At 39.7% G+C, this 24,827-nt stretch overlaps 3 protein-coding genes and 1 long non-coding RNA gene across 4 annotated transcripts; all 4 read left to right on the plus strand.

The window, feature by feature from the left end:
- Positions 1-1,078: 1,078 nt before the first annotated feature.
- Positions 1,079-2,378, plus strand: LOC125314415 (BON1-associated protein 2-like). The gene is made up of 2 exons (XM_048276556.1): positions 1,079-1,178; positions 1,503-2,378. The coding sequence occupies exon 2, from the start codon at positions 1,570-1,572 to the stop codon at positions 2,098-2,100; it is 531 nt and encodes a 176-aa protein (XP_048132513.1). The 5' UTR covers positions 1,079-1,178; positions 1,503-1,569; the 3' UTR covers positions 2,101-2,378.
- A 6,520-nt stretch (positions 2,379-8,898) lies between these two features.
- LOC125314416 (BON1-associated protein 2-like) lies at positions 8,899-9,671 on the plus strand. Its single transcript, XM_048276557.1, has one exon. It carries the CDS (start codon positions 9,029-9,031, stop codon positions 9,557-9,559), a length of 531 nt encoding a protein of 176 aa, XP_048132514.1. The 5' UTR covers positions 8,899-9,028; the 3' UTR covers positions 9,560-9,671.
- Positions 9,672-15,473: 5,802 nt separating this feature from the next.
- Positions 15,474-16,142, plus strand: LOC115743183 (BON1-associated protein 2-like). Its single transcript, XM_030677867.2, has one exon. The coding sequence runs from the start codon at positions 15,557-15,559 to the stop codon at positions 16,064-16,066; it is 510 nt and encodes a 169-aa protein (XP_030533727.1). The 5' UTR covers positions 15,474-15,556; the 3' UTR covers positions 16,067-16,142.
- Positions 16,143-18,750: 2,608 nt separating this feature from the next.
- On the plus strand, positions 18,751-20,447 carry LOC115743054. Its single transcript, XR_004015634.2, has 2 exons — positions 18,751-18,996; positions 20,004-20,447. It is a non-coding gene; the product is annotated as an uncharacterized LOC115743054 (long non-coding RNA).
- The last annotated feature ends 4,380 nt before the right edge of the window (positions 20,448-24,827 follow it).

Below are 24,827 nucleotides of genomic sequence, written 5' to 3' on the forward strand. Positions count from 1 at the left end.
CTACTCCAAGAGTTTAAGTTATTTTAACGAAGAAACGGTTTATATATATAGCCATTCGATACCAATATTTAGGTCATGTGCAACTCTTTAAGGAATGCTGGAATTATATCATGTGTTCTCTTCCAAAGCATCCACAATAAAATGGGAGGATAGTCATCCATGAATGAGATCTAACGTAAGCTAGACAAGCAAAACGTTTAGGCGACAATTCCAATTTTAAGGTTAAAGTAACAACTAATTACATCTTCAGCCATACAAAAGAGATTTGCAACGAATAATTAACTGCTGCAAACATGATAATAAGATTGTTCTTAAGTCAGTTGTATGCATTTGTGTCTGGAACCTTAAATCAGATGTATCCATTGAATCAAGGCTACGTTTGTTTCACGAAAAATAAGTAATTACGAAAAACATTTTACGGAAAATGATCGTTTGTATTACTTACAAAAACAACTTAATAAAAAGAAAATTTTCATTACGCAAGTAAATGTTAAGCCATAAATTATTGTCGATAACGAAAATATTTTTCGTTGGCCAATTAGTTTAAGCGATATGAACAATTTTAGGAAAATATTTTTCAAATCATTTATTTTTCGCGAAACAAATGCACTCTAAGATTTGGATATGCACCTATCAATTTCATGTGAAATATTTTACGTATCTTTTGTTTTTTTTTTTTTCCAAAGATCAAAGGGAAAAACGTCCTGGACAAGGCAAATTGGAGATCTTCAAATAGTTAGGTTATAGTTAGGTTACGTAGCTTAATTTTTCATAGATGTCTCATCCATTCGGACTCCTACATCGTGCACGGAGAAATTGTGCACGTAATACCAAGGATATCCCATTTACTTGTTTGAATGGAAAACGGAACTTCATTTAAACATTACACCTAGTTTTCATCATTGTTATTAAAACAAAGCAGAGCATCCGGTTATAATTTTAGCCAATTATTTTACATTTTCTTGGTTCACACAATTTGAATACTTCTACAAATTTCGGAATTCTCATTGATTGTTTAAAGAATAGAGAATTTCTATGCTAGTAGTCCTAGGCACATACAATTGCAAGTGCCTCGCGGCTAGAAGCCAATCACTTTCCCAGAAACTTCGCACCCATTAATTTCGTTTCCACAGTTCGAAAAATTCCAGGAAGGTGGAGCCACTGCAATTCTTGTTATGGCAAACATCTCCGAACTCGTTAAGCATCCTTATTCATTTCCCACCTAATTTAAGAAATTACCAAAGTAATAATTTTTTAGGTGGTTTCGAGGAAATTGTGAGAATTTTTTTTTTTGGTTGGATTTTGCGAGAATTGTCTCAGTGCAACTGAATGATTGTCAAAACTAGAATTTTCAGATTCAGAGGAAACTACGTGGATACAGTTTCACGTATCTGAAAAAAAAGTAGGAAATCTTGAGGTGGTTTCAAGGAAACTAAAAAGACCTAACATTGGGGTCTTGTCAGATCATAATCTCCTCGTCGCAATCAAAGAAGAATCGTTTCGTAAATACATACATATCGTCGTCTCCCTCGCCGTTCTAGAAAAGCACCCGCCGCCAGTTTCACGAACATGTCGGACATGGCCAACACTCACAAGCGCAGCTTGGAAGTCACCGTCATCTCCGGCGAAGACCTCCACATCAACGACCGGCCCATCAAGAACAACGCCTTCGTCACTGTCACGGCTGACACTCGCAGCTCGCCATCGTCGTACGACTCGACAAAACTCAACGCCCCGGGGGAGAGCTACCCTTTCTGGAACGAGAAGCTGCAAATAAGCTTACCTGCGGGCTCGCGCCACGTCGTCATCGAGGTCCGCCGGTGGAGCTCCTCGGGTAGGGATAAGCTCGTCGGGGCGGCGTGGATTCCCGTGTCGGACTTCCTCGGATGCTACACGCCGGAGGATTACCTGCATTTCTTGAGTTACAGGCTGAGAGACGCCAATGGCCAGCGCAATGGGATAGTCAATATCTCGGTGAGGGTCGTCACGTCGTCTTCATCGACGTCGGTACCGGAGTTCGGGATTACAGTGGATCGGGAGAAGACGGGCAGGGCAGTAACCGGCATGCCTGTTTGGTATCCAAATCAATGCAAATCTTGAGAGACGCGTGTTTTTCCAAATAAAATTTTCAAGAGGAGAATAATATATTAATATTGATGAGTTTGGTTTGGTTTGGTTTTGGTCGTGAAAGTGATCGTCGCTTGGCGTAGCGTCAAGCGTGTAACTGCACACGACGATTTCTTAGGCTTAATACTTGATGTTTTTAGTCCCTATTTAACCGATTCGATCTGGTAGAGGGTGAATCTCCCATATGGGATTTTGCTTTTGCGTAGCTGAGTTGAGGCATTCTTTAACTGGCCAAAAAGAAAATCATGGTATACTTTCTGCTATATTTTTGCTTTTCTCTAGTAAGTTTTTGGAGAATTCCTGCCCCACGATACACTTGTGGAACCCAAAAAGATAAGAGCTTCTTGTCAAAAGTTCTGCACAGCTCGCGTGTTTTGACTTTAAAATTAGTTCAGCAAAAAAGCAGCAAAGAGCGATGGAATTTGGAATTCTTTGGTCTGTAAGTTACGTTTTGGTCGTCAATGGCGATAATCTTTATGGTGTGTGATGGAATAGTTCCCTTTTTCGGCTGGCTCGGGTAGATAGTGCGAATTTCCAATATGAGATTGCTTTTGCGGAGTGGAGTTGAACTATTCTTCTTTTGGCCCAAAAGGAAAGAAAATCATGAAGTATTCTCTTCTATCTCAACAAGTTTGGTGAGAAGGAGAGGAGAGAACTCTAGGGAGGAGCAAGAAAAAAAATTGATGGATGGGAAAAATCCCAAAAAAATTCAGAAAAATCACAAAAAAAATGAAAATGACCACATTCAATTGGCTTGACCCCAATTTGTGATTTTTGAGTTCTTGAGCCTTCCAAAATGGCCATTTTACCCTTCCGGGCATTTGGCCCTTGAACATTTTCCGAATCAACCCCGAACTTCAATTAGACATTCTCTAAGCCTATAGGGCTTTACTAGATATGGCATGATTGATTTGACTGACTGATTTGATGTGATTTATTCATGCATGTATGTTTCCTTGATCTACGCACTTAAATTCTTGATTGTAATTGATAGGATAAAAAAATTTCATCTGCATAATATCCTAGATCGTTAGAGCCTACCTCACCTCCTTGAGCATCCGTATGAATTCTTAGGTTAGAAAAACACTCAACTCGGTACCGAAAGGGCGTTGATGGCATCCTCGGCGAAACAAAATCCCCGAACCCATTTATCCGATTTTCGCAGAATCATTTGGTAACTCCCGACCATTCGATAGGGTTTCCAATCATACCCTCCAAGAAATGATTGGTGGCGACTCCAATGGAACGTACACTATGCACATGTCACCCAACCATACTAAGGTCGACCCCGATTTTAATCTTTCCCGCCATTGCGACTTGGGTAATGGGCCTTGGGAGGGGTCCGCGCCTCAAATCCATCCATTACGAGTTGAATGATGATAACCCATTAACCCTCGAGAGCATTTCACACGACGATCGCTCAACGGAGAGTCGCAACAGATCGGCGACTCCGCTAGAAAGAGAATACCAGCTAAAGAGAACGTAGAGGAGCTCCGGTCCATCGTGAGAACTAACGAGTATGAGGTCATAGAGTAACTCCGAAAGATGCTCACTCAGATTTCGCTCTTGGATCTCTTTATAAACTCTGAGAAGCATAAGAACACTCTGATAAAGGTGTCGAACGAGATACACGCTCCAGAGACTATAAATGAAGTCCAGCTGGAGGACTTCATCGGTGAAATATTATTAAAGGATCGGATCTCCTTCTCGGATGAAAACTTCCCCAGAGAAGGACGGGTGCACAATAAGGCTCTATATATTTTCGTGAGGTGTCTGGGAAAAGAGGTACCTCATGTCCCTTAAGTACTTTGAGAAGTCTAGGGATATCCCAAGACCCGATTAAACAATCGAAGGCAACCATCCGCTCATTTGATGGAGTCTCGAAACACGTACTTGGCGAGATTGAGCTGGATGTTATGGTTGGCATGATCGGATTTTCCATTCCATTCCAAGTGCTTTCATGATGCTTTTAGGAAGGCTTTGGATACATGTATCCGGAGCAGTACCTTCAAGTCTAAGTTCGTGGTGAACGGGAGATTAATTACTGTTCATGGTGAAGTGGGATATAGAGCCTGTACCGGTCGGATGCTTTTGTATGTCAAACCTCGGAAAAAAGAGGAGTTGAGCTATTATACCTTCGACATCGAATCTATCATGCATGTGCCGTCCGGAACCAAGGTTACTACACCTAAATTCTCAAAATCCGCTATAATGGCTGGAAGGGTGCTCCTGATGAGTGGATACTTTCCTGGAACCGGATTGGGAAAGTACAGCCAAGGTATCACCAATCCTTTGAATTTGAAGTCAAATGACCATAAGTTTGGCTTGGGTTATAAAGGAGATATTGATCGTTACGGAGGCCAAAGCCGAGGTCGAAGTAGAAACCATGGGCATCATGGATGACATGGAGGCCAAAATGATCAATTCATTGGATCTAGTCTCTGGAAAGGCCAAGGAAAGATGTTTGATAACTCGCCGAATGAGGTACTATGCAAGAACACCAAGTGGCTCAAAGATGAAGAGTTTCACTCTGATGAACCAAACCTCTGCAACCCGTTCATGGAGGAACGAGTGCACGTGATCATTGAACGGCTCGAGGACGATGCTTCGGTATCCGAGTAAAAAGACTCCTTCTGAACTCTCTCTTTGATGCATTTAATACTTGCATTTAGTTTTCATGCAATTTACGATTCAATCATTGCATTTTCTTTAGGGTACCCTTGGATCCTTAACTATCGATCCAAGAAGTGCGGTATTGTAGTGTCATTTTCTGCATTAATCAATGAAAATTTCAAGTTTTATTAAGGATATATCGAATCACAAATCAATCCGATGATGATTATTCTATCTTCGGATAGCGGTCTTCTTCAACTTTATGGATGGGAGAGTTTGAGTTAGATCTCTATAATCGGTTTTATGAGTAGTCTATCCATGTTGGGCTAACCTAACCCATAACCTGAAAATATAACTGCTATTTGTTTTTCAAAGTGATGTTATTGTCTTTGGCAGTTATGTTTTTTTTTTTTTTAATCATAATGCTCTTTCACTGAGCAAAAAAAAAGGGTAGAAGAGAAAGATACTTCTTCTCTTCCTAACAAAAATAAAAAGAAAATGAGAACTCTCTCTCAAGGCTTCAATCAAGGCATTTAAAATGTGAAAATAAGAAATTGTGGAGAATTCCTGCCCCACGATATTCTTGTGGAACCCAAAAAGATAAGAGCTTCTTGTCAAAAGTTCTGCACAGCTCGCGTGTTTTGACTTTAAAATTAGTTCAGTAAAAAAGCAGCAAAGAGAGATGGAATTTGGAATTCTTTGGTCTGTAAGTTACGTTTTGGTCGTCAATGGCGATAATCTTTATGGTGTCACGTGATGGAATGGTTCCCATCTTCAGCTGGCTCGGGTAGATAGTGCGAATTTCCAATATGAGATTGCTTTTGCGGAGTGGAGTTGAACTATTCTTCTTTTGGCCCAAAAGGAAAGAAAATCATGAAGTATTCTCTTCTATCTCAACGAGTTTGGTGAGAAGAAGGAGAGGAGAGGACTCTAGGGAGGAGCAAAAAAAAAAAAAAAAAACCTCTCCTCTTTCGAAATTTTGTCAAATTAAAGTGCTCTTCTCTCTAGGATTCTCTCTACTCTCTATCTTCATATAGCCGTCTTCTTCAACTTTATGAATGGGAGAGTTTGAGTTTGATCTCTCTAATGGATTTTATGAGTGTGCTATCCATATTGGACTAACCCAACCCATAACTTGAAAATATAACTGCTATTTGTTTTTCAATGTGATGTTACTGTCTTTGGCAGTTATGCTTCTTCTTTTTTATCATAATGCTCTTTCACTGAGAAACAAAAAAAAAAAAAGTAGAAGAGAAAGATACTTCTTCTCTTCCTAACACCAAGTGGCAATTCATATGTGAAAATAAGAAATTGTAATATACCCAGTTTGATCGACGATTCAAAAATTTTCTGGGCATGTTTCTCGTCTGTTTGAATATGAAATTTGTTTCCGACGCTTTCTCTCACCTCTCGTTTTCCTCTTCTTTGGTACATTTGGTTCTCTATTTTCTTTTTCTTGCTTTTTTTTCCCCCTCGACTAGCCGTTCCCTTTTGATTTAGTCTAGATTTAGAAATTTCTCTCTTCCGTTTCAGAGAAGTTTTTACCTAAATTTAGTTTAGATTTGGAGATTTTTACGGGAATATCAAAAAAATTCTAAATCTATTTCAATATTAATTCAATCATAAATATTTTTCTCTATAATTGAATCATAAACCATTTGTATTTGTGTTAATTCAATCCATCCGGCCAATTTTGAATGGAGATTGTTGATGTGAAAGTCGGTCGTCCTACGTGGCACGATTGATCTTGACGTGAATATTTTTTAAATAATATTTGAACAGTTTAAATAATATTTCCAACGAACGAAAAGATGTGGATAAAATTGAGGACCCAACATTACAAAGGAAGTCAAGAGCACGTCCGCATGTCGCACACGTGTTCCCCAAATCCCACTCCGCGCATTTACACGTGGCGGTCCTAGCTCTCCCTCAGCGTCCCGAGTTATCTAGGTGTGTGGATAATAGCGCGCATTCCATCATTAACGCTGGTTTCCCATGGTTCAAAATTTTCGAGGTTGTTTCAGGTCAAACCACGGCTTGTGTTCTCTGTTGGCTTGTTTTTTTTATTTATTTGTCCTTAAAATACCACGTGGCGGCGCCGCATAGGGACAGTTACTGATTGTGGGGAAATTTTTCAAGATAAATTCTAGGGAAAAATCCAAAAAAGGCATGAAGTTCACTTGTTTTTTCAATTAAGGGCCCAAAGTGAATTATGTTTCAAATAAGGGCCCAAAGTGATATAGTAAGTTTCAATTAAGAGTCCAAAGTGTTCATAATGTTTCAAAAAATGGTCCGGCTTGAAGGGCGTTTGCGTTATTTCACATTTTAATTTTTTTATTCATTTTTTTTCTTTTTTCGATTAAAAAAAAAACTCCTTCACAGGCGGGAGGGCTGCCCCTCCCGTTTGTGGTCGCCGACCCACCGCCGGTGGGGGGTAGGCGGGCGAGGCGAAGGCCAGCCAGGTCGCCGGCGACCCCACCGATCAGAGGCGAGGGCCTCTGGCCCTCTCCCGGATGCGGGTGAGGGCCAACGGTCCCCGCCCGGATTGGGGACCGTCGGCCGTCGCCCGAGATCGGGCCGAAGTCGCCTTGACCAAGCGACCCTCACCAACGACGGGGCGACGACCGGCGGTCCCCGATCTGGGCGGGGACCGCCGGTCCTCACCCGGATCCGAGAGAGGGTCAGAGGCCCTCGCCAAGGCGCCAGCAACCCCACCAGGCTTTGCCGCCCCTGCCTACTGCCCTCCAACGGTGAGGCGGTGGCCACGAGCGGGAGGGCCGCCCCTCCTACCCGTGAATGTCCATTTTCCCTTTTTTTTTTTTTTTTTGGGTGAGAAAACATATAACAAAAAGAATAATAAAAAAAAAAAAAAATTAAATAAGTAAAAAAACTAAAATACCCTTAAATCGGGCTCTTTTTTGAAATTTTATGGTCATTTCAAGCTCTTATTTGAAGCAGTGTTCACTTGGGGCCCTTATTTGAAAAAATATGAGGACTTCGGACCTTTTTTGAAACAGGTGTTCACTTGGAACCCTTATTTGAAAAAACATGAGGATTTCGGGCCCTTTTTTGAATTTTTTCCTAAATTCTATGTGCAATAGTTGACCGACTTGCAATTGCAACGGTCTTTACACGGAGAATCATATCGTCTCAATTGCATGTTCTTGGAAATTTCTCCTAATGTCGTGAAATCAGACCAACAAACTTTACTTTCACGTGAGTTTCACATAAATCTAAATATGACGTGCATTTTCGACTGATGGTCTATTTTCTCCTCTCTCTCTCTCTTTTTTTCCCTTTTTGGTGTTCACCTATGAACAAGAAAGTAATTACATGCAATCTTGATCGTGAGCAAATCTTCTTTGAGGGTTGGCGTCGAAGCAACTTTCCCTCTGACAGACTGCAAAGGCCAGAAACATTATTGAGTTGTGGAGCAGGTTGGTTCCAAGCAAGGCCAAAATGGAATCATGCAGCTACGACTTTATGTCTAAACAAATCATGGGCCCGAAACTGGAAAACTCCGTGGGTGGGGGGGGGGAGGGGGACCACCGCATACACGCCAGAATTGAACGTGTCCACTTGCATGTCTTCACGCGCGTCACCTAACCCTAGTGAAGAAAAGAAAACTGTCTGTTTTCCGTAAAAGAATAAAACTGGTTTTCGTTTTTTTTTTTAACGATAAACAAGTGAGATATAGCAATTGTTTGATAAAGGACTTTGCCAACGTAGCAAAGATAATTAAGTCATAAATTCTTAAAAGATGGAAATCTCGTAAAAATTATTTGTTTTTTAGTGGTGTGATCCTTTAAAGATTCTTTGAAGATTATAGATATAATATCATAAATAAACACGTGTCACTTGATAAATGGTGATATTGTAAGAGATAATTTTGATATAAACCTATAAAACCGCGACATGTGTATGTAAATGAATTTAGACGTGTCTCCAACAAAAGGTCTGTACTCGTGATTATGACATTTCAACGACGAAATGATCCAAAACAAAACTTTAACTCGTCTGTTAATCTCTGTTACCGCGTCAAGCTCCGGTCAATGCGGAGAAGTCGTCTCAGAAACAGAAGCCACCCGCCTCCTTCTTCCTTCTTTCTCTCTCCCTTCCTTCACAAGCCCTATATATATAGTCAAACCACACACACTCTTTCCTCTTCATAGCCTTCTTCGTCTCAACGCTTTCTCATTACATCCATCTCCTACGTTTTTCCATTAACAAGCTTCAAGCTTTCCAAGCGGTGATCTTCAACCCTCAAAAGGGAGAAAAAGAAAAGAAGATGAAGCGAGCCTTCGAAATCACCTTAATATCGGCGGAGAACATACGGCTCAACAAAAAGCCAGTGAAGAACGCGGTCGTGGCGGTCCGAGTGGAGCCCGGCCACGAATGCTTCACCAAACCGGCGCCGGACAAAGGAACAAACCCTCGGTGGAACGAGAATCTCATCGTTGACTTGCCGCTTCATGCGGGCTTCATTACCGTGGAAGTGAAGTGCAGGAGCTCGTCGGGGAGTTACAAGCTCGTCGGCGGAGCGACGGTCCCAGTTTCGGATTTCGCCGGAGATCCTGGCGCACCCAAGCGTGACGTGCATTTTCTGAGTTATAGGTTGAGGGATTCTCATGGCGTGAGGACGGATGGCATCATTAACATTTCAGCGAAAATGGCCGGGCCGGCACCGGCACCGGCACACAGATATGAGTTTCCTCAGCCGCAGATCGGAGTGCCAGTCGGTCATCCAAGGAACATGATGGCGGCTGGCGGGTTAGTGACCGGAGTCCCAGTTTGGTACGCGCAGCCTTGTAAATGTTGAAGCCAAAGCTGACCAAACTAAGTTGACCTTTTCTTTTAGACTGATTTTTAACTAGTGCTAGCCCAACATTGTTAGTAAACACAGTACGTGCAATTGAAAAATTTCGTGGATCGATACTCTTTTTTCTCTTCTCTTCTGGTTTCTCTTGGCTCTCTGCTATACAGTCGTGCTTCATAACTGTTATAGAGAGAGCATCTACTCGCGTACTAATAGAGGCAAAAAGCTTCTGGACTAATTTTCACGCGCAATATAGAGGAAGCTATTTTTAACTTGGCTCGACGCGTTAGGAGTTGAGAACATGCGTCGCCGAAGTCGAACATATGCATCAGGGCACATCAAGGGAGGTGAGACTTGTCTCCGAGCCAATGTCTACATAGATTGGACCAGTCAAAGCCATTGATCATATGAATTTCATGTGAAACTCATATAGATCTCACAAACTATTATTGGTTCTAATTATATATGGCCAGCGGTCCATATTCATTCAAATAGTTTTTCTTTCACGAGACAGTTACAACACGATACAATTAAAGTTATAACACATAGATAATCAAATAGCCAAACAACATTTTACACGCGAATTAAGCTCGTCGCAAAGATTCAGATTTTCTGCATCAAGTGTAGATAATTTCATACCTTAGCTATCCACTCGGATTTTCATTCGCATATCACGCACATAACCTGTCTATTAGATCAACGTAATTTTTCCCCGGTCTTGTTTCCAACAAAATAATACTCTTGTTAACAATATTATTACATGTTCATGCGGGTTTTCATAATTATTCATGCGCAAATTTATTCGGCCATGTGTTGTGTACTCTGTATACAACCTCCTTTCTTTCTTTCTGTTTTCCCGACAAGGATAGGAACCGAATGCAAATCCCACGCAGAAGCAGAAAATGCTGAAGTTAGCAAGGGTCATGGCTGTGACCAAAAAAAAAAAAAAAAAACAGGGTCATGGCCCCTTAGGTACATTGCTTAGTCTTCTCCGACAACACATTCATTATTGGGGATTGTATCGAAGAAATTCATCATGCAATGCGTCAGAATTTTCAGACGTACATTGAATAATGGTGTCATGTTGGCTGGAGATGATCCCGACATATTGGTTAGGCCACATCAAAAGCGACGCGCCCGCCGGTTGACTCAAAGTCAGTCGATCTCTATTAGCTCGCTTTGCATTGTAGCCGGCGAAGGTCGCCGCTCTCTCGTAGGCCATCGCCGTACGTGGGCGAGGGCTACGAAGCACTCGCGCAAGTGATCGTTTGCCAGATTTGGCGAAGGTAACGCTCGACCAAACCGCGAGGATGGCCCTCGCCGGCCGCAGAAAAAAGAAAAATAAAAAGAAAATAGAAAGGAAAAATAATAAAAATACTAAAAATTATAAAATTTGTTCACATCAATGCCGCTCGTACTACGTAAGACGACCGGTGATGGCTAGCGTTCACGACTAAAATTAGTCGGATGGATTAAATTGATATAAATAGAAAAGGTTTAGAATTAAATTAGATTTAGCAATTTTTTTTTATTTTAACTTTTCCCATCTTCTTTTTGTTGTGACAGCACATGTTCGACAACTCTCTAAAAGCTCAACCATAAGACGTCACTAATAATCTATGCAGATGCTTTCACGTGTCATCATTGCCATGTAATATCTCAACACCCACGACGACGACTTCAAAAGTTTCTCTCTGTGCACGAAGCGACGACCCTGCCTTTTATTAGTCAATCTACGGAACAGCAAATCAACGACCTTGCCCTTTTCTACAAGCACCTTAAGTCTATTAATTCTTATATGAATTTACCAACATTTTCTTATGACTTAATTCGCTTTTATCCCGTTAGGTCACTAGCTAACTTTGATTTACCAACTCTTGTTGTAGCTAATTACCAACTTCACGTGTCTTTCTTTTTCAAATGTTTCTAACTTCTCTTCGAGTTATCAACTTTTTATTTACCTTGTCTAAAGCTCGCTAAATTTACCGACTCTTTTTACAAATTACCAGCCTTAATCAGAATGATTACCAACTTTCCTCTTATTAAGTTACTAGTTTTGCCTTGCCAACTTCTATATGAGTTAGTTGCTAATATTTATTTGCTGTTTTTTTATATTGCTAGCTTTTCTTCTGGTAGAAGAAAATATTCTCTTTAGGAACTAGTTTAAGGTTAACAACTCTCAACTCTTAAGAATTGCTTATAAATATTTATCTTTTCAAAGTTAGCAACTTATATTGAGTGACCATTTATTTGCTTTGCTTACCACCTTTTTTATTAAATTTATCAACTATATTCGGAAATTTCTAACCTCAATTACGATGATTACAAACTTTTCTCGGATTGGCCAACTTCTCTCATCGTTTGTCATTGTCTATTTATCTTTCTCACCTACGGGTTCAATTGGTCAATATAATATAAAATTTTCAGCCTTTATTTGTGGGACTCGTCAGCTTTTGTCATATTCTGTTACCAACTAGTTTTTTGTCATTACCGTAATTTGAGTTGCTTACCAATTTATTTGTCTTTCTTATATTTATCGACTTTTCAAGTGAGTTACAACTGTTGTTGGCCTTACTTATGAAAAATTTTCTCTCATTAAGTTATTAACAAGCTTAATTTTACCAACACTTACTTGAGATATCCATCAACGTGTTCGATTTTTTCGCTTTACCAACTTTTATTATATTTGACAAAAAAAATTCATTTATCTATTACTAAAATTTATTTACATTACTTTTCAACACCTTAAATTCACAAATTATATGAAACTATCAACTTTTATTTAAGTAACTTACCAACTATTTTCCGAAGCTGCTAATTTCGGTTACCAACCCTCTCTTTAGTTGCCTCATGTTTATTTATTTTCTCCTCTCTTGCTTGCTTTACTGAATAATCATTTGTACGATTAAGAACCAACCAATTTTGAGTTACTAACTCCCGTTTATGTTTTTTTTTTTCATCAAAAACTCCTGTTTATATTACTTACCTACATTTAATACGCTTTTCAAAACTACCAAGTTCTGTTTTATCTTTTACTAACTTATCTTCATTTTTGGCCAACGCCTTAAATTGATCAGTATTATATAGAACTACTAATCTTTATCAAAGTAAATTACCAACTTTTTTCTCTCGATTAAGTAGCCCCATAGAAAAGTGGTAGATTGGGAAAACTACTAACTCAAATCAGAGTAGAGTTGGTATCCGAAAACTATAATTGACAACTTAACTGGAGAAAAATTGAAAAATCACTCAAGAGGAAGCTAGTAATTTCGTATCAGAGTTAGTAACTGCAAGGCACAATTAAGAAAGGTAAATATACGTTGGTAGAAGATAAGAATGAACGCAGAACGCGTGCTCATGACATGTGAAGGAAAAGCTCAATTGTATGTGGAAACTTCTATAACATCAATGTCGATTTACGGAATCATAATTGGTCGGGTATACCTATTTAATTGCATTTGACCGAGTTGTTTCTCGAAAATAAGGGGTGTCAAAACCGGACCAAAAAATCGAACGGAATTAAGAACCGAACCGAACAATTCGTGGATTACGATTTTCGGTTCCGATAATGAAAAAATAACTATTATTTTTCATTTTTTTACACAATCTATCTCTTCTTCTCACCTCTCTCAAAAGTATTGTCACTAGAAACTCTAGGAGCCGTCTCAGTTCGTGACACTCGCTTTTCTCTTCTCTCTTCTTCGTTCCATCACGACGCCTCATTCTGCAATCGCTCAATCCCCTCCCGAATCCTCCCACATTGCACACGCACTCCCGTTCCGTCGCTTGTCACTCGAATTGAGGATGCCGGTTTCTCGGTATTAAGTAGTGATGGTTGTTTGGTGTTTAAAAACAATAGAAAGAAACCCAAAGGTGATGGTTTTGTGAATTGGGGGACGAAGGCAAAACCCAATTCGTTTTCCAATAGCCACTAAGGCTGTGAGCTATGGTGGATAAAAGAAAAAAAATGAAAAGAAAAAGAAGAAGAAGAAGAAAAAATCGAATCGGATTTTCGGTTCGGTTCATATTTGATTTGAGACGGTACCCGGTTCGGTTCAAGCGTACACCCTCACAGTTCGATTTTTCAAGAAAATCAAACCAAACCGTTGACACGAAGGGACATAACACAAGCATGAAGATAGTTTGTTTGTCAAATGGACCACGTGTTTAAGCAGTACGTGAGAAAGCAAGTCATAAAACTCAAACTTGAAGTCACGGTAACATAATGGGCGGGTTATACCCTTAATTAACGGCATTCGAAAATCCAATGTGAGCACTAAGTCCTGCGTCGAGATGACATTAGTATGCTCTCTCGTGCACGGAAACTTGCCTGTAATATCATGAACAAGCACTTGGAGAAACGTTGGAAACATCGAGGGGAATATTATTAAAATGTTCGAGGATGTATAGAACTTTCTTCGGGTCAAGCAACCTTATCCATTTGCTTGACGCTGTCGTTTCAAACGGGCTCCGGAATTTACCCGACACGCAAGAAAACATTTTCCCCGAAAATTCATCAATTTCTAATTCCAACTAATACCACCAGCACGATTTCAACAATTTGAAACCACTGCATGACCCTCTAGGCGTCAATTTGGTAGAAAATTATACCAAAACGGACCGACTTTGACCCACGTGGTTCTGTGTTCATAACTAGAGTTATACACGTTCCTTGAGACCGAGTAATTCCATTTCTTCTTTAGGGTTTTCTAAACAAGTAAACAGAAAAAGAGGTAAAATACCAAAAAAATCCTAAGCCTATTGTAATTGAGCCAATTCAATTCTTTCTTTTTTTTCCAATTCAGTCCTAAACCTTTTGCAATTGTGCTAATTCAGTCCATTTGATCATCCGGCGCTAACATTGCAAATTGTAAATACTATTTTAATTTTTTTTTAAATTATTTCTGCATTTTTGTTTCTTTTCTACTTTTTGGGAGGCTACCACCGGCCATGGGTGAGGTCTCGTAGGCCCTTTGCCGGCAGGAGACTAACCACCCAAATCCAAAAAAAAAAAAGTGAAAAAAATAATTACAAAATAAAATACATATTATAGTGTTATTAAAAATTAGCCATGTTAGAGCCAGAAGGTCAAATGGACTGAATTGGAAAAATTGTAAAAGGTTTAGGACTGAATTGGTAAAAAAAAAAGATTTATAACCGAATTGACACAATTGTAATAGATTCGGGCTTTTATGGTAATTCTTCCCAAAAAAAAAAAGGGAAACCATTTCTAAAAAGTTTCAAGGAGAATATGCCGGTAATATGTTTGTAGCGTATTTCTTATTACTTTATCTCGCTTGTAAGGTCGTCCTCGAGAACATAATACACCAGCTAAAGGGTATAATAGGACAAGTTATTTTAATGAATTAAAATTCGTGTTCCTCAAATCCATAAAAATATTGCAATAAGACTCCATTTTTGTCTTTTCATCTTGTCTTTTCTTTGCGGGGGGTTTTGTCCGAGCTGTTGCCTCTGTCGCTTCGTACGCAGAACACCCTTTTGCATGTCGGAAATTCCCCGAGTAAAACGTAGCATCTTGAGAAAGTTCACGGTGACCCAATTGCTAATTTTTTGCGATTTATTTAATAGGGTTATTAAGAAGGTAAATGCTTGATTAAAAAATAAATAAAATCTTGCACTCCAAAGCACACGCCATTTGCATAGAAACGCTTGCACGCGTCATCATACTCCACGATGAACAACAATCCACAAACCAAGACCAATCAAAGTCTTCTCTCTTTGCCTCCGCTCCTACCCACAGAAAAGTCAACCGTCGACTCAGTCGAAACGACGAACTCGACCAAAAGAGAAACAACTCATCTCCTTCATCACCCTTTCACATCTGTTTCCTCGGAAACAGGACGCGCCCAGTTATATAAACACCTCAGCTCATGCTTTCATCTTGCACCAAACATCAATCCTTCCTGTCTCATCTTCGCATCCCACGTTCTGATCTTCACGTACTCTTTGAGTGTGGAGCCACGTTGCAAGAGAAAGAAAATGAAGCGGCGTTTCGAGATCACCGTGATATCCAGCGAAGACCTACGATACCACAAGAAGCCCTTGAAGAACGCCATCGTGGTGGTCCGAGCGGACTCCGACCACCACTGCATGACAAAACCGGCGGCGGAGGACGGAACAAACCCTAGATGGAACGAGAAGCTCTTCTTGGACGTGCCGTTGCATGGGGGGTTCATTACCGTGGAAGTCCATTGCAAGCAGCCGTCGTGGCGCGATCATAAGCTGGTCGGTGGAGTGAGAATACCGGTTTCGGATATTCTTGACGGCCTTACGCCAGAAAATTATGTGCATTTTCTGAGTTATAGGTTGAGGGATAATTACGGTATAAGTAATGGCATTATCAATATTTCGGTGAAATTAACAGCTCCGGCATATGTGATGCCGGAGTCGCAGCCGGAGTTGGGAGTTCCGATGGGTGAAAGAAAGGTGGCTGGTGGAGTATTAGTGACCGGAGTTCCGGTTTGGTTTGCTGAACCATGTAGACATTAAAAAGATACCAAAGTTACCAGTTGGTTGAAAATATATCCTGAATTCCTAATTCTACCGATATTCATATCGCTTGTTGGAAAACTTATTACGATTTGATGTACAATTACCAATGATCCTCCATTTCACAGTTGTGTGTGTTTGGGTTAAAATTTTATATATTTTGAGTTCTTTTGTGAAATTATTTTTGCATTCGTTACTATGTGGTTATGTATATCATCGAGGAAAATACATTGATTTTTTCGTTTAAGCATTGGCGTGGTGCTCGGGCCAGCTTTCGTGTACCTCAATTGATCCATTATTCAGACGATCTTAACGACACAATCTCCCATATCTACGTGATGGATTGAGTATTCTATTCTTGAAGTACTCTCAACAAGATACGAACACAATACCATAAGGAGAGGAGCAAAATCTCTCACCATCTAAGTTAACACCCTAGCAAGATATGAACTCAGTACCATGAGGAGAGGAGAAAAAACAGCGGGCCGCATGCCAAGGAGCTTTGTTTTCATGCATGTGCATGCATTTCGTGGTCGAACTGAACGATGTTTCTGGCCAAAGCTTAAAAGCAAGCTATCTTAAAAAAAGTCGCCAATCATTTTTTTCATGAAAATTTTATCGACAAGACAAAGGAAGGAGCCCAACTTTTTTAGAATTCTTCCTTTTGAATGAAGCTACAGGTATCAAATTGCATGCCGAGAAGAAACCTCGAAATCGACTCCTCGACTTCCTAAATCACCGTCATTAAGTCAAGCACTTGGATCTACAGCTACAACATTCATAATGCAAGCTGGTCCAGCAGATCACAAGGCTATAGAAGCTAACCATAATTATTTCCGGTACATAGACTATGAATGTATTTTGGCTGTCTGAGAACTCGGCTGTCTTCTTTCCTCGTTGTCTCAGCCTACTAGAAAATCGGTGCATACATGTCTGTACGTTCTACAAACACATGGATCCAATCCACTGTCTTCAATCACTTGGATTCAACTAAACCCATCAAATGGATGAGTCGAGTCGGGTCGAGTCATATATGATCTGCTCTAAATAGACTCATTTAATCCGCTTATAACCCATTTATTATAATGCAAATTTAGTGATCCATATCAAATCCGTATTAGCAAAAAATACTTTCATATTTTATTTAATCTAGAAAAACTCATATCCAAACTAAGATGAGTGTGCGCAGTGGGTGAGCAAGAGATCAAGCGAGGGCGAGAGAGAATGAAGAGAGATTGATACAAGTGAGTTCGGTCTAAGGAAGTTATAAACCCATTTATGATACATTTACGATTCATATTATGTTTAAATCAATTTATGACCTATTTATTGAATAAATCTAACACATATAATAACTCGGCCTAATATTTATGGGTTAAGAAATGAACACATGACGCAATTTGACAGGTCTAAATTCTACTTAGCATAGTTAGATCGTATGGAATTTCTAAAAACCCTCAAAATTATCTCGTGATTCCAATCACTTTATATTTTTGTCTCTTTTGCATATTTCTATTTAATGACGTGGAAGCAACATTTTTTCCCGGAAACTACATGTCCACGGAAAAGAAGCTTCATGAAAATCCTGGGTTGTTAGGTAGAACAAAAGATCTTTCTCCCCCTTACAAAGTCGGGTGCCTGAGCTTGAAGGGACAATTTCGATGAATTTTAACCGGGTTACGATGGTCTGTTTTGTTTTTAACCATCCTTATCCTTGTAGTTCCCGGTATTCACCGCCCCCTAAGATTTGGATCGTGTAAGATGGATTACTCAAGCCGTGTGTTTAAGAATTAACTTATTTTATTTTCAATTAATTCTTGAAGCGCATCGATGTTTTTGGTACATAAAACACGCTTTTCAAGATTAAAATGCTTGTGTAACCACCTACGAAATTACTATCATTACAAAATGATGATAATGGGTACAAATTACTCGCATTACTGTAGGCCCATCAAACGAGTGGGTCGAATCGGGTCGAAAATGTTTCGACCTAAATTGATCAAATTTAACTTGTTTTGTCTCATTTTTATACGATACAAAATTAGTGACACATACCCTATCCAGCCCATATTGCCAAAATATTTTCATATTTAACTCAATATAGAAAAATCCATACCTAAATTGGGGAGAGAGCTTGGAATAAGCAAAGACAAGATCGAGTGAGAGTGAGAACAGTGAAGAGAGAGTCATAGAAATAGATAAAGCTTAAATAAATGGTAAACCTATCTAAACACGGATATAATTTTGGACTTTACAATTCTAAACCGATTTATGACCTTAAAAGAATTGGAACTTTGCTTTTTTTGTGATTTTTAAAGGTGATTCTTTTTTCCAAATTAACTTTTTTATTATTATCATTTTTGCTCCAAAACTGTTTCTCGAGAAGAGAATCAGAATTGGAATCATTTACATTACTAAACATATTTCCCATCCTTTTTTTGTTTCGAGTAACAAAATTAAAGAATCATAATCGTTGTCAAGCGGTCCCTAATAGTCGTCTTGGCCTTAGTTCATCTATTCGATGAATGTGGTTTGTTATAAATTAAAAAATTAAAATATTAAAAACAGGAAAAGAAAGGAAAGAGAAAATCAGATATCACTAATCGATAATCATATCATTTTTTAATCTGTTTTTTTCAATGTTAATGCGAAGGGCGAAGTAAAAAAAAAAAAACAAACAAAGGACCGAGCCAGAGAAGAAACGGAGTGCGATGATGAACTCCAAGCCATCTCAGTTCCTCGCGACACTTTGAGATCGAGAGAGGAATCCAGAAGAATCGAGTAATGGCAGAGAGGCGTGGCGGAGGATAGGATGTTGTCCTCCGATGGTTCTGTTCGGGTCGGAGCGGATCCAATTGGTCCGGGTCATCGTCCCCGTCGAGTCCCGCTCACCCTCACCTTCTCCTGCCTCGGCGACCTCGGCCTCCTCCGTTTTTGAAGAAGTCCGTACTCCTCCTCTTCTTCTTCCTCCTGCTTCTATTCCTCGCCTTCGATTGGACTGTCTGTTCTCTTTTTTGTATTGCTCGTTCGCTCTTATTTCCCTTCTCCATTTGGATTCCCTTTTTTTGTCCCCGTCCTCGCTGCTGATGGTTTTCGCGATGGGCGATGGTTTTGCTGTCGCCTTCTGTTGTTTGGATGTGATTATTAGGCTTTTGGAAACTTTAGTTGACAACGTTTTAGGAATTCATAATTGTTTGTTTGGAGTCGAATTGAGGCGTTTGATTTGCCGCAATTGCCTCGCTAGTTCATTTGCTGCAGTATCCTGTTGTGTGGCTGAGGCCGTTTGTTCGAGCTGCTCTCGGAAATCCTTACGTTTGGTAGAAATCTTGATTTAGTCAGGGAAACTATTGGAGTAAAATGTGAGTACCGTTATTTCAAACCCGTAAAGAGTTTCTGGATTGTGCACTACTTCATATAGAGAGGGTTACTTGGTAATTGCTTAGAAGTGAAGGAGAACGAAGAGAACAAATAGAAGTTAGAGAAGTTGGTACATCATCCATTGTGATTGAGAAAGGATAACACGAAGCGGGAATGATGTGGATATCACACATGGGCCCTGATATATCCCTTTCCTGCTCCATGGCTGTCCATGAGTATAAAATAGTCTTTAATCATGATTTCTGAGTTCTTGGTATCACGTGTTTCTGAATTTTGGAAAATGGAATCTCATTTGCAGTGAGAATTCTGCGGGAGAATTATTTCCTTCACTTGTTAGACGATATGCAAGCATATCGAGCTTGTATTGCTTGACTTATACATCCACCGTTTTCTTTGGTTCTTTTGGTTATTATAGTGCTGGACAGGCAAATGTGACCATCAATGTTTAGGGTAGACATGTGACCACTTTTTTTTATTGTTGTATTCGAACTTTCAGATATATGTATTTTGATAATTATTTATCCACAGCTTATTATTCTGATAAATTGCCCCTATGCAGACAAAAAGTCCCGTTCCAAAGGTCTTGTGCTGCTCTAGTACAGACGCCTTCGTCATTAACAGTTAAATATCATACTTCTCTACTTTGATTTCCTTCACTTCATTTTGTATTTTCTAGCAATTGATGTCCGTTAAATAAAAAATTTCTGGGTTAAGCTGTTAGAAACTTTAGTCTAAGATTCTGATACTACGTATTAACTTTGGTCTAAGATTCATGTGTCTTCCTTTCTCTCTCACAGCAAGTTGGTCTAAGATTCTGGTACCACTATCGATGCTGGACATGCATTTGCATCTTGATGTAGACAATTGGAAATCAATATGAGCAGCGGAGCCACTTGGTAGGCCTAGTTATTATTATGATATGCATTATTATGTTGTTAGCAAGCTTTAATAATATTGTATCGGAAGTATCTCGTTATACATCGGCCACAGTTTACTGACTGAAGATTTTTCATTTTATTTAGTTTCCCCAATTTTACATATGCATGGATATTTCGCATCTTTGAAGGAATGTTTTGTCTTCAGGATAGACAGATGTGTACGGTGCCTAAATTTTTTTTTAACCCTGAAGGTGAGGCAACTTTCAAAGATATTTTTGTAGTTGCGAAATGTGATTTGACTTATAGTATTGTGTGATAGTATTCTCATGTTGCTTTTTTGCTAGTTGAAGTCTCGTGTCTCTCTATTAGTCTAATATACTCTGTGAAGTTCAGTTGCATGTTAATAAGGTTACTCCTGCTCTTGATTATGCAGGGTGGCTATATATCAGCAAGCGAATCCTGGAGTATATGCAATAAATAAATTCCCTTTTCTATTTGCTGTCTTCTTTGATGATTGGGGACATGGTGTATTCCTGTTATTTCCAACATTAGTGTTCATATTTAGGGAAAAGAAGCTTTCTTGTCAGGTAATATACAAATCCAAGTTATATCTTGTATCTGAGTTCGAGCAAATTTTCAAAAGAAATCCTTGATCTTTGCTTTTTGGAAAATTATATAAAGATTTCTCCTGTGTGGGAACTTGTTAAAACTTCTTTAGTTTCCTTTATTAACATGGGCAAGGCAGGTTCCTTAAATTTGAGATAAGATCCTTAAGCTTGATTGCTGGTAATTTATATTTGCTCAAGGACTGTTTGTTTGGTTAAATCATCCTGCAGTGAGCATAATGTATTCTTGTGAGCTGGGATAAATGCTCATTTCAATATTAACTGTGCTACATATACTGGAAAATACAATTAAAATGTTCGAACTTGGAGAGTAGTCTTGTTGTTGTGGATGACCCAGACCAATAGGATGAATTGAAAGAATTTCCTTTTGCGAGTATCTTCTATTCTGAAGACCAGTAGTTTTTAAAGCTTATCCCAGAGATATTATCTTTCTGCAATCATGCCTTTGGGAAAGAGCCACTAATTAGTGTTGTATGTTTTGGCAATTTTAAGTTAGTTTGTATCCAGAAAGTTTCATAACAAAATCTGGATAATTTTCTCATCTTTGCTTATTTTCGCCAAATGTCCCAAGAAACATGAACCGCTTTTTATGAAACTACCATGGTGAAAACTTATCAAGGAGATGTCCGAATTTATATTTTATATCAAATTAAGGCTTCATTAGTTTGGCCTTCAAAGATGCCATTACAATCTTGACAAAGCAGCTGAAGTGGTGCTTTTTATGTTCCCATGTATGGAATTCAATAATTTCACTCATATTGGGAATAACTTAAACTTGGAGACATCAGAGAGATGACCTTCGGTGGCCGTTATGTTATTTCAATCATGGCAATCTCCTCAATCTACACCGGTTTGATCTACACTGAGTTCTTTTCAGTTCCAGTTGAACTATTTGCTCCTCTGCATATGCATGCCATGATTCGTCTTGCAGGTTAACAGTTATATCCTTAATTGATTCCATTGTTTCTACTTTTTGGGGCATATTCACTTTTTCACATCTAGTGTTGTTTCACAGGGATGCTACAACTATGGGCTTAATTAAAGTTTGTGATGCATACCCGTTTGTGTGGATCCTCCTTGGCATGGCACAAGAAACGATCTACCATTTCTTAATTCATTGAAGATGAAAACGTCAATTCTGCTCGATGTGGCCCAAATGAATCTTGGAATCATGTTGAGCTATTTTTAAGCCAAATTCTTTGGCAATTGCCTGAATATCTGGTAATTGCAGTCTTTGATATTTGCAAGCTTCAAGCTCGATTACTTCTTAAAACCTTTTGAGTTATTTTAGCTCTGATACATCTTTCTTTTCAAAGTTTTGGGTATAAATGAAATGATGCTTAGTTAACGCATCATCTCTGGTTCCATTCTTCCCAGATGATATTTCGGAAATAGTTGGTTTGGGTGCCTCTCCCTCCTAATCATTGTGTAATGGTGCACTTGTTCACAAGCTGATCTATACCACATAATGTTTTACATGTTCCTAAGCCCTACTGATGATCTGGGTGATAATAAGCTTTTCCCCAGCCAGAAAATGGTTCAGATAATCTTTGTTCCAGCAGTCACCTTTGAAATCAGATGCGAATATCTATTGGTTTATCGCCAGCTCATGCTACCGTTGCTTGTCCTTATTTCTGTGCCATGGATGCTTTGCCAAAGCCTTTTCTTCTGAAGAAGCAACATGAAGTGGTATGTTTTCCTTTATTCTTTAGCCAAGTAAATTATTTATTTGATTTTTGGACTCTGCGCATATTTATTGATGTATATTTTGCAGCGGCACCAAGGCAATTCTTACATACCACTGGGGACCACAGAGAACAGCTTTCACTTGGAAACAAAACATGATGCCCATAGGGATCATGAAGAATTCGAATTTAGTGAAGTCTTTGTACACCAGCTAATACATACCCAAGAATTAGTACTTGGGGCGGTCTAAAATACAGCTTCATATCTTCGCTCATGGGCTCTTAGGTATGCTGCTTGGACCTGTGTCATTTCTCAGTCTCCATCTGGCCATAGTTGGAACCGTTGGATATTCTGTCATATTGTGTTTTCTTTTCTTGCAGACAATCAAGCAATCAATTTGATTTTAAACTTTACCTGCGGATTTGTTAAGTCTCGCCCACTCAGAGTTGTCAAGCGTGTTTCGTGAGAATGTTCTGGGGTAAGGTTGCTCATTGGCTTTGCCCTCTCATCATGCTAGTTATAGACTGTCACGTATTTTTTTCTTTTTTTTGGGTCAAATACAGTCACGTAGTTCGCTTGGGATTTTTACAGGATAGATAGGGACACGGGTTTATGTTGCTTGTTGACTTGTTCCTGCCCCTTTGATTTTCCGCACTGGTCTTTTAAGATGCGTCTCATGCTGGTAAACTCTTCATTTGTTAGTTATAATTTGCGGGCATTATTAACACTGGAGTGGACCTGCCATGTGCACCTTCTTAAAAAGATGGCCGCTTTTTTCATTAGTTAGAACTGACTTTGCGCTCGCATTCCAGAGAACTCAAGGGGATAACATGCTAGTTGTAATGAAAACCATTAGGTGTAGCTGAAATGATGGGTACTGTTATTGCATCAGATTCTTGATCTTTGAAACTGGTATGATGTGATACGGCTTCAATAATGCGATCATTCTCATTATTGGCATCATGATCTTCGTCTGTGCCACTGTCGGCGCGTTGCTGGTGATGGAGACTCAGTGCTTTCTTCCATGCCCAGCGATTTCACTCGGTGGAGTTTCAAAACAAGTTCTACGTGCAAAGTTCTCCATTCCCAGTGATGAGGATGAGTACTGATGACTCCTGATGCAGCTCTGGGCCTGGTTCGAGTTCTATCCATTCCCAGTGATGAGGATGAGTACTGATTCCTACTGAGGCAGCAGTGGACCTGATTCGAGTTCTATCCATTCCCAGCGATGAGGATCAGTACTGATTCCTAGTGAGGCAGCACTGGCCCTGTTTCGATTAGGTCTCTTTCATTGTTGTTGTTCTCCAAGGTAAAGCAAGCTTGAAATTACCAATATTTTGAAAGTCCAATTCCTGAACTGGAGAGGTCTAAGAAAGCCTCCTCTTTTTCCTTTTTTTTTTTTTGGTCGAAGAAGGCCTCCTTTGTTTTTTTTTTTTTTTTTTTTGGGGTGAATCTGCGCCAACTAACCCATTATAAATCAGTTAGAATAAGCATCCAAATGGGTCCCGTGGGGAGGGTAGGAAACACAAAATAACAGGTAGAATGCCGACGTTGACCCTCAAAACGTTTGGAATCTTAAAAAAATGGCCTTGGCCTCGTCGAAATTAAAGTGGATTAGGCGATGGCTGCAGTTTGGGCCAGTCGGGCCCAGACAATATGCCCAGGTTAGGCTTTTTTGGATGAAGTGGTGGGAGTGTGGACAGAGATAACGGACTACGCTTTGGGCCTACAATTCGGGCCTCATTCGGGTTGGGCCTCGACAGTGGAAAGTTCCTGGCCCGCCAGGGCCCTACTTCAAGTCTATTGGGCCCAGCCTGGGCTTGTTAAATAAGCCAGACACTTAAGGCCTACGCCTACATAAATGGTCCACAAAAGGATTTTAGGTCTCCCTGATGGGCCAGATTTTGGGCCGAATCGCCCGAAATGAAAGTCTTGCACCGACTTATGGGTCAGGCTTTAGCCCTGTTGAGCCTCACAACGATCTGTACGTTGGCCCTCCGTAACAGGGCAGTGTTGGACTTCAAAACGGGCTGAATTTTTTTATTGTGTTTGGGCCCATGGGGTGCGCAACATGTAAGCCTGGGCCGTCTAACGGGCCCAAAAATGATTTGTAAGGGCCAGTGTTGGGCCCCAAAACGGGCTTATTTTCGCATATGGTTTACTTAAATGGGCCCATTGGACCTTATTGGATCT

Source organism: Rhodamnia argentea, chromosome 3 (assembly GCF_020921035.1).
Source record: "Rhodamnia argentea isolate NSW1041297 chromosome 3, ASM2092103v1, whole genome shotgun sequence".
Lineage (NCBI taxonomy): Eukaryota > Viridiplantae > Streptophyta > Magnoliopsida > Myrtales > Myrtaceae > Rhodamnia > Rhodamnia argentea.

Bases quoted from the DNA above. Each gene is read 5' to 3' on its own strand.
- LOC125314415 (XM_048276556.1), top strand. From the start codon at position 1,570: ATGTCGGACATGGCCAACACTCACAAGCGCAGCTTGGAAGTCACCGTC.
- LOC125314416 (XM_048276557.1), top strand. From the start codon at position 9,029: ATGAAGCGAGCCTTCGAAATCACCTTAATATCGGCGGAGAACATACGG.
- LOC115743183 (XM_030677867.2), top strand. From the start codon at position 15,557: ATGAAGCGGCGTTTCGAGATCACCGTGATATCCAGCGAAGACCTACGA.